This window comes from Mizuhopecten yessoensis, unplaced genomic scaffold (assembly GCF_002113885.1).
Source record: "Mizuhopecten yessoensis strain PY_sf001 unplaced genomic scaffold, ASM211388v2 scaffold715663, whole genome shotgun sequence".
In the NCBI taxonomy this organism is placed as follows: domain Eukaryota; kingdom Metazoa; phylum Mollusca; class Bivalvia; order Pectinida; family Pectinidae; genus Mizuhopecten; species Mizuhopecten yessoensis.
This window is the reverse complement of record NW_018479729.1, coordinates 7,663-18,216: the sequence shown is the minus strand read 5'-3', so window position 1 is coordinate 18,216 and position 10,554 is coordinate 7,663. Positions and strand designations below refer to the sequence as shown.

The 10,554-nt window shown below is 35.9% G+C and overlaps 1 protein-coding gene across 1 annotated transcript; it reads left to right on the top strand.

Annotated features, from left to right (window-relative positions):
• The first annotated feature begins 259 nt into the window (after positions 1–259).
• On the top strand, positions 260–8,747 carry LOC110441180 (tripartite motif-containing protein 7-like). Its single transcript, XM_021484277.1, has 2 exons — positions 260–446; positions 4,706–8,747. Exon 2 carries the CDS (start codon positions 4,738–4,740, stop codon positions 6,619–6,621), a length of 1,884 nt encoding a protein of 627 aa, XP_021339952.1. The 5' UTR covers positions 260–446; positions 4,706–4,737; the 3' UTR covers positions 6,622–8,747.
• Positions 8,748–10,554: the final 1,807 nt, after the last annotated feature.

Sequence of the window (10,554 nt, the reverse complement as noted above, 5' to 3'; positions counted from 1 at the left end):
ATCGGGATGTTATACAATTAAAATAATTGCATTGCATCAAATACCTGTTTGAATTTCTTGTAAAAATTGTTTACATTTAAATGACCGACTGAAGTAAGCAAGGCATGTGTCCTTGTGTGGACGTGGATGTCATTTCACATGTGTACACCTGAAACGTAACGAGGTATTTAATTCAGGTCTGTATTTGTCGCCGTATTATCCAGGGTAGTTTAAAACCGCATCGACTGGTTCACGCCTTTCGAGGAGAGTATAGTGTGCTTTAAAAATCAATAATCGGATCGATCAACAGGGAAGTCGACCGACTGACTGATACTAGTACACATACACTTCAACACTTACACTCGTAATATTTAGCATGGGCGGTGGTTAGTACATGGACAACTTATAAACCTGGGAATGTTGTTCGACGGTTGTATGTACGGACAGATCGTTAAGGTATATTACAGGTAAGTAGAAACGCTAACATCCTGATATATTTCACACGAATACATTGTATGAGCGACTCATATATATATTGTATGTGTCAGTGAAATAAGCGACTGATGTAATAGTGTTGTCTGTTGTGCCTGGCAACAGAATAATGGCTGTGTTCTTATTGTGATGTTGTGCGTGTATATCACCTTGTATTGGAAGCTATAACAGCTTTACATGGTAACTGTGATGACATAAAGCGATTGGTAGCGTTGGACATCAAAACATGCATGCGTTGATTAAGGGGGACAACTCCAGTTCGCAAAAAGTAATGTACAGTATGCTACACCATACATCTGATAACAGGAAATTAAGCACAGTGATAAGTGTCGTTAGCAAGATAATTTCTTTAGAAGATAATTTTAAGTGACTGTATCTGTGAAGGAATATATCCGATTTTTAATTATATGTTAGATAGTAACATATATTAAGAAATTTTATTGTGGAACAGAATAACAGAGTTTTATCTATGTTATAGCGTAAGTGTCTGTCACAGCTGGATGTTGGATTACCTCATCGATATCTATGTACATCTTGTATACTATATATAGATATGTGGTCATACTGTGTTCGGTATGAAACACATTGATACGTGCAGTGTATACTTATAATTTATATCAACGCACGTGGTGTCAATTGGCTGTGGTATTAAAAAAAAACTTTCAATTTATGCAAGTTTATTTGTATGTTTGCTATACAAATCACTGTCTTTACGTAGGCAGTGTATGCGATTGATTGTATAGTACACCTGCATATATGAAGTGTCATGTTTCTGTTTTAAGTTTTATAAATAGATGAAGTAGCAGGTGACTCTCAGTGTAAAATGCACGTAAGAATGTATTCTGACAGCAATACAACCTTTTCCATTGTATATTGCCATAACCGATCATTGACATTTCATTACTTTAGATCTTCAGACCATTTTGTCTTTCTCCTTTCCTTTTCCTCGTGCAAGACACTACACGTGCATTACAAATGTTCAGTAGGTCCTTGTACGCTTCATTGTATAGAATATTATCCCTTTTAACATGCAAGGGTCAGGTGTACAAAGATTTATTCCTTGATTCTTGATTTAACGATTGAATATGAAATTATTTACAGATTTGCATATCCTTGTGGTACTAAAACTGCTTTACTTTAATCGAAGTTGGATATAATAACACTTTATGTTAAAAATAAGTTGTGTTGTATGATATAAATACCATACTTGTATAATATCAGTGTAGTAATAATCGGCAGGAGTTATTTCCCCTGATCTTTTAGTGTAGTAATAATCGACAGGGGTAATTTCCCCTTTCCTGTATTATATACAAAGTATATGCCCTCTGTGTGTGTGTGTGTGTGTGTGTGTGTGTGTGTGTGTGTGAATTGTAAAGTATTCATAAATGTAATTTAAGCTTGCAAAACTTTTGTTACATGTAATTTGTTTAACGATACGAAATGCTATTAGAGAACCCAACCATTACTTTGTTCATATTTTAATATGCTGAACTTTCAAAGACAGAAAATAACATACGTGTCAAATCCTTTTGACTGGCCCTCGTCTCTAGAATATCATAAAGGTATTGATGATTTAGAAACATAATTAACTCTTATTTTTGATCACTTAGATGTCTGGTCCTAAGTTGTAAACTAGGGTAGATAAGTGAGTAGTAAAATGCAGTCTACCGCAATTTCGCATTAAGCGATATATTGATGGTATCTAACATACGTTTCATATTCTGTATTATTATAGGCTTGACGATTTATCGCATTCACATTGGTCGGATCCTATACACGTGATCAGTTCTCAATAATAGACTCCCGTGCCCCATAGGAGGTACAGTAGTTGGTGGTCGGACGTCAGGCTTGTGACTGAAGGATTCCGAGTTCCAGTCCCGTCTCGATGTGTTGTATCTTTGAGCAAGATATTTTACTCCGCTTGTTCCAGTCCACTCAGCTGTGAATGAGTACGTGGTTGGACAGTGCTAGAATTGTTGAATAATAGCTGTGAGCGCCGAAATGGCAGCACCATCTGTATGGTCCAAAGGGAGTTGAGAAAAGTATTGGCTGGTTGCAAAGGCCCTATAACCACAGATAATAATGTATTAACCGCTTAGAGACGAACAACGAACTAGGTTGTGATACAGCTGTATATACGATTCTCCAATTATTATTATTATTATTATTATTATTATTATTATTACCAAAAACTCATATAGACTGTTTATGCGCTGAATATCGATTTCTAAATATAGCCCCTACCTGTCGTAGCGAATGCGCAGTGACACCGGAACGCGATCTGTCAGACGACAAAAGAAGATGGCTGCTGGCGAACGCTTCGTCTTCGTAACATTTCCAAAAACTACTCGAAGATTAAATGTTTAACATAAAAAGGCCACCGAACACGCATTGCGTGTCCTACATGTTTATCTTAAGGAAAAGTACCCTGACGATATCTTCGAAGGCTACAATGCTGAACTGATGTATTCCGTCCTGGATTAATTTTACACGTAGTCTCGTTCCAGAACAATACAAATTGTATTGTTGAAACATATAGTAACAGTTATTGGCTTTTGTGGTGGTAAATATGATGTGATATGAACCTAACAAAGTGATATTGACCTCGGTCTCGCCTCTGTTAATATAACTGTTTATTATTCATATCACATCATATTCACCAGCACTAAAGTCCATAATGATATAATATATCTATTTCATTTGTTGTTTGACGTTAATCTGCTGGACTTTTACCACAAGCTTGTTTTCTTTCGTTTTAACAGATCCTTTTTTTATCTCAATGTATCTTTTTAATGCATACATGTATGTGGGGTTTTTTGACAGTAAAGTTTCACTATTGATAAACAGCCTACACGGTGTGCTGATTTATGTTGGTTTATTATTTTTTCATATTATTACCGACAAGTGATTGGCCAGGAGTACATCACGTGTCCACCGATAAAAACCGATATTGACTTGGAGCGCGTGATTTTTGTTGAAGGACTGGGTGTTTCTGAAAAAATAATTATGACGTGTCTCCAAACAATGCACCGTCTCACATCCGAAGCTTTTTTGTTGTGTTTTTTTTTTCAAATTGCTTACATTACTGTTTTGTAAAATAAAAAAAAACAATTGTAGCCTTTAACCTGGATTTATCGACCCGAGAAAAGATATATTATATACTGCGTCCTCGGTCAATATATCTTTTCTCGGGTCGATAAATCCAGGTATCGACCTCAGCCAAAGGCTATAATTGAATAATATTATGGATAAGTCATAATATATTTTTCAGCTGTTAACACTACCAGGTACATTTGTAATGTATTAACGTAATGCTCACATTGTATCCGCACTCGCTTTAGCTAACTTTATGATTATATTCAAGTCTAGAAGTATTAATTACTTCACAAATACATTTCATATGAAAAATATAGTAATAAGTTACGATATGTAACCCTTTTTAGTGTTCAAATATGCACAAACAGCAGAGGATTATAAAACTTCTGTTATAAGTGCTGTAGAAGATGTGTTACTTATCTTACCTTGCTGAATGCTATCTGTTATAATAATGATACAGTCTTGTAATTCGAGGTTCTTATATACCGTTTTATCATAACCTAGTTCGTAGGTCGTCTCAAATCGGTCGCAAATTGATATCCGTAATTATGGGGCTTTTGCAACCAGCCACTTTCTTTTTCAACTCTCTGGGGAGCGTACTGTCGGTGCTACCATTTCGGCGCTCACAGCTAGCATTAAATAATTTTAGCACTGCCCAACCAGTAGGCTGGAACAAGCTGAGTAAAGTACATGTATCTTGCTCAAAGGTACGACACAGTGTCGTGCCGTGACTCCACAACCCTTCGGTCACGAGCCCGGCGTCCTGCCACTAGACTACCGTGCCTTTTGTCTATTTATATAGACACTTGATACTCCACAATTGATATCCTAGAAGTGTGCATGTAATATAACCTGTAAGAGGGTTTACTTTCCTATTCTATAAAATGAACGTTATTACATAAATTGCACTATTAATGACGAGAATACTTTTCATAAATCTCATCGAGACCTATAAATCTGTAGAATCAAATCAAAATCTCATAAACCATCTTCAAAGCGAAATATCAAATATATTTCTGCTGTAACATTAATTTCTTATATAAAAAACCGATGGTTTTGTATAGTTACTCATATATGACATCCTTCTGCAAACGTTCAAACCTTTGCAAAACTGAATAATCGATATTTTTGTTTTCAGACCCTGTGGCTGTGGAGTACGTCAAAGTCACAATGGCAACAGCCATCATAGAGACAGCAGAGGATCAAATCACATGTACGATATGTTTTGAAATATTTGAGGAACCTAAAGCGTTACCCTGCCTACATACATTTTGTAGGGAATGTATAAAAAGGTTTATAACCGAGAAAAAAATTCAAACAGGGGATCGAAAAGGATATGTTTGCCCAATCTGTCGACGTCATGTTTCTGTGCCTGCGAATGTTAGAAATAATCCGGAAGTATGGGCAGATCAGCTGGAAAATAACCACGTGGTGAGTACAATGATCGATGCCTATAAAACACCAAGAAGAAAAACTACAGAAACCTGTGCAGATCATCCAGAAAAAGAGCTCGAATTTTTCTGTGCCGATCATGCTCAGTTTATCTGTTCTTTGTGTTTCCTTAAACATCGACGTTGTGCTGACGTCATCACGCGAGAAGAGGCACGTTCTAATATTAACAAAACGAAGAAAATGTCATCAAGCAATTCAACGAAAGCAAACTGCGTTAAACAACACATGGACCTTCTTTTCGAGCAATGTAACTCGATTGAGCACTTAATAGACAAGAGACGCAATACATTGGAGTCTTTATCAAAATCAGAGCAACTCGTTCGAGACGATATCATATCAATGAGAAAGAGAATCAATGAATTGCTAAACAAACATGAAGAGAAAGCACTTACTCGACTGGCAAAGATAAAAACAAAAAATTATGCAAAGTTGGAGAAAGACAAACGGAAATTAGAAAAATGCCTTGAAAAATCACAGCTTTCACTAGAAAGGATTCAGAAAATGGTTGATAAGAAACAGAATATTGATGATAATTTCATCGACGCTGTTCAATCCGAGTACAAGAGTACAAAACTTATGATTGAGGAAGCAGAGAAGAAAAATACGCAAGAGATGATAGCTTTCATCATGAACCCAGTCATAAAGAACTTTGTTGCCAAGTTTGATTGTTTTGGCAAACTTCACATACAAGAGGACGCTGCAAAGGCGAAAAACACCAAAGAAAAGTCAGCGGAGGAAACGGAAGACGCAACAAGGAAAAGAACACAAGCATCAGATCAATCGCTTATTCAAAGTCATAAGGAGAATCCGGTACAAGAAGTCAAACTTCGTTTCCAAGGAAAACCGTCATGGATAACAGGAATCGCAATTCTACCATCGGGAAAGCTGCTTCTTATTGACCATACGAATGAGGCTGTGTCCGTTTTTAGCATTTCCCTCGATTTTCTGTGTAAAACCAACATCCATCCGGCACCGTATGACGTAGCATCAATTTCCTCGACTCAAGATCACGTGATGATGTCGATTCCAGACACGCGGGAACTCATGAAGTGTGACGTACTACAAGATGGCTTCGTTGAAGTCGATCGAAAATTAAAGACAAATATCGCATGTAAGGCGGTGGCATCTGATGAAGAACATGTGGCTGTATGCTCCAGCTCCGACTTGCAACTATTTGAAACCGATGGCGAGGTCTGGATGAATACTTTAGAGGAATCTTACGCAAGGACGAAGTTCACTTACCTTACACTGATCTCATCGAAGAAGAAAGTTTTCATAACTGATCAAACCTATCCCGATCCGCATATCAGATGCTTGGATTTTGACGGAACAACTCTCTGGAAGGTCGCCGAGGGTCGAATAGGCTTCTGCACTGGGATATGTGTCACAGGTTCACAGCTTATGGTGACGTCATGGGATTCGGGGAAAATTTTCACTTTGTCGTTGAATGGTGACGACTTGAAAACATACAATGATTGTGATGTGTCTTTTCCTTGGAACCTTCATGTATCTTCAAGGCAGAAGATCGTCTGCGTTTCTCAGCATAAAAACACATTATCTGAAGAAGACAAACGAACAATCAAAATACTGCATATAGCATGATTCACTTCCAAACAATAACAGTACCCTTCAAAAGCAAAAACTGTGATGTCAGGAAAAAGTTAGTCAACAATGCAACTGTGCTTAATACCTGTTGATGTAAATATTGTTGGATGCAAACATAAGACTTAATCAACATTTGCTACCGTAGATATTCAAATATATGCCAGTCATGTTAACGTTCACCGGCAGCAACTGATTCTATTTTTGCTGCTTATATAAACAAACGAGAACCGTAGCCCTGGGAAAAAAGATCGGTTGAACGGAGGAAAGAAGTGAATATCGCTTTCAATATTACAAATAATACAGCTTCAGTATGACAACCGATCCTGAATTATAAATTGGCATATTCAAACGTTTATAAAAAGTGAATAAATGACTCATCAAAACGAGATTGATATGACTGGGTACATTAACATATGGACTATAATTAGATCATATTGACATCATTTGAACGTTTATTGTGATTTTAAAAGGGCGGAAAGGACAAACTGTGGAACTTGAATTTATACCCCACTATTAGTGAAGTTTTACGATGTTCTAGAGAAGTCAAAATTGCAATATATACCTTTTGTTTTTGACCATGACTTTATATGAAATTTTAAATACATTTTGTGTCAGTCCAGATTTGTTTAAGATGAGGAGGGTGTATGAGTGTGTGTTTCAATTCAAGGGAGGTTGTGTACGTGTGTACATTAGGACATTTACTTTTTATCTTTCAACAGTATCAATGTCTTAACAACACTGATTGATTTTCTACATAATAACGTAAGATAGATTAAGAAAATTAATCATCGTTTAGATTTCTGAACAACGGCAGTCATTTCCTTTACAAAACAAATGCAAACACTATATATTGTTTAAATGTTTTGTACTAGATCCATAAATGCAATATACATGTATATGTGTTGTGTTATTGTAGCTTAATGGTTCATTCATTCTTAAATATTTGTATCGATCATTACTCCTTACTTCGATGAAGCAAGAGACGCTTACCCTTCAGGAAAAATTGGGGTTTCATTTTCGTACATGTTTTTACAATGCTCCCCATGCTAATTTTTCTTTGGAATTGAATTTGTATTGCCATTATGTTATCGAATTATATTTTTGCGACACTTCAGTATTACTGAACTATGTAATATCAATACCATATCAGAATTGTAATGTTTTGCTATCCAAATTGTATCTGAATATTTACGTGGATACATCAAAACTTTATTGTAGCTGACAATCCATAACATTTCTTATTTTTATGCAATCTTGACCCAGTTGTTCAAAAGATGATAAACCTAATCACTGTTTAATGACGTTTTTAACCTAAAATATTTCAAGGTAAATCCTTATTTTGCATACATTGTTTTCTGTAATCAAATATAGCTTTCTGTGAAGTTTTAACTTATTTAGAGTTTGTGTTTAAAGATATACAACAGATTGCGCTAATCCCCGATTAAGCTAATAACTTCTTGACCAACTGGGTTCTGTTCTGTTTTGTTACCACATCTGTGAACATATCACAGGAAGTTTATCATAAGTTACTATATAGTGGTGTGTAAAGTACGTACATCGATGTATATGCTAAATGCTGTATAAGTGCTGTGTTTATCATAGGTCGTTATTGTCAACGGTTAGGTGTTAGTGCCATAACACGTGCATACTACAGCACAGACATCGCTTCTAGAGATGCCCAAGGATCAATGTATCACTGACAAACTATGCAATGTTTACTGATTTACCGGGATGATGATAGGTTTAATAAATCATACCTTACGGGGCTTTTATGAAAAATATAATGAAGACGATATGAACAACCATGTTCAGAGTGTAATAATTTAGCAGGTCTAGACTGGGATTCGAACCCCGCATTTATGATCGTGGTACTATCGCTCTTACCATCTGAGCTACATGTACCTGTTCAACAGAAATGTTTCCATACACTTGTGCTACAGATATTTCCAACATGAAATCAAGGGAAGGTTAATGTATATACGAAAAAACACATTAGGGTATGGATCCTAAAATATCTATTGTGCACGTGCCTTGCTCTAGGACAATCGTGTCATTGTATACACGTACATTATCTTACATTTATGTCTTAGAAAGTATGATGTTTTCTGAAATCGAAATAAATATTTGCAATTGAGCTAGGGATTTTATTTTTTAATTGTGTGTATTATACAACGCAAAAAGTGTGTGCTAACCAAGATACTTGGATTGATCTAGAGCAAAAGTGTGTAATTTAGTTTGGTTCACCATGGCGAGCATATATAATTAAAAACAATTTCTTTCCAGTTTCCCGAAAGATGAAGTGAATACAGATGACCCTATTACTAAAGTCTTTGACCACAGCCATTTTTAAATGTGTCCAGTCAGGGTCAATTTAAGAACTCGGGTATTCTTATATCACAAATAAAAGCAGTATAATACAATGTAAGGCATATTTTGTTTAGCCGATAATTTGTTAATTTTACCGACCCGGCAATGTCTAAGATAATCAGGTTTTGATGTTTGTCAACTCAAACGTTTTTCAGTATATACATTAAAGCAGATTGAGTTAAGAAACTGCGATTTAATTGTTTTAGAACATCTGATAACTAATAAAATTAATCGGATCGGATTACCACATACTGTAACCCAGTAAGTGGCTATACTAAATAATTGTCTGAGACCAAACAGCATTAAATGATTTATAGCTCTTTCTCACTATGGCGTCAACATTTCTAAGATTATTTAAACATTTACCCCAAATTGCAACATACCTGCAAAATTCGATATCTACGCCAAATACCTAAACAGAGAATATAGAGCCACTTTCCTACGCTCAGCAAGTGATTATTTCAGCGTCGACTCCCACATATAACCTAAGGTACATGTACTAGCACCACAGTCGATTTATGGTGAGCTCACATACACATGGTTTCCTAGCTTATTGCAGCAAAACACTCTGTCTGATTGAGAGTTCCTGTTGTGACAACAGATGATGTCTAATTGAGAGTTCCAGTTGTGACAACTGATGATGTCTGATTGAGAGTTCCTGTTGTGACAACATATGATGTCTGGTTGAGAGTTCCTGTTGTGACAACAGATGATGTCTGATTGAGAGTTCCTATTGTGACAACTGATGATGTCTGATTGAGAGTTCCAGTTGTGACAACAGATGATGTCTGGTTGAGAATTCCTGTTGTGACAACAGATGATGTCTGGTTGAGAGTTCCTGTTGTGACAACAGATGATGTCTGATTGAGAGTTCCTATTGTGACAACAGATGATGTCTGATTGAAAGTTCCTGTTGTGACAACAGATGATGTCTGATTGAGAGTTTCTGTTGTGACAACAGATGATGTCTGGTTGAGAGTTCCTGTTTTGACAACAGATGATGTCTGATTGAGAGTTCCTGTGGTGACAACAGATGATGTCTGATTTAGAGTTCCTGTTGTGACAACAGATGAGAGTTACTCGATTTCACTCGAAGTATAGCCAATTCTATCGCTGACAGTATGGCAGTGTTCGGTTAACGTCAATCATTACCGATGCCCTATAGTGTATATATGTATTGAGGAAAGGTGAAAGCTAGATTTAAAACGTCATTATCACTTTAGAAACAAACAATTTGTTACCGAGACCACTTTTTTAAAAAATATTTAGGCATGCGAATAATTTTCCTTAATTAAATGATAAATATTTTTCAAATCAATTGAACATTTTATTGATATTTTAATGATATACCTATTGATTTTTCTTCTATGGAAACATATCAACAAATCCCTGTACGCGTGTACAGTACAGTTACGCTTTGCAGTTAAGACGTAATTTTAAATATTTATGATTTGTTTTACCCTCCAATTGGCACTAGTATATATTATCTATTATTTAAACACAAACAAATGATGCCGAGATACAAAATATATGGGATTGATGGGTCAGAATAAAAAAAAGCAA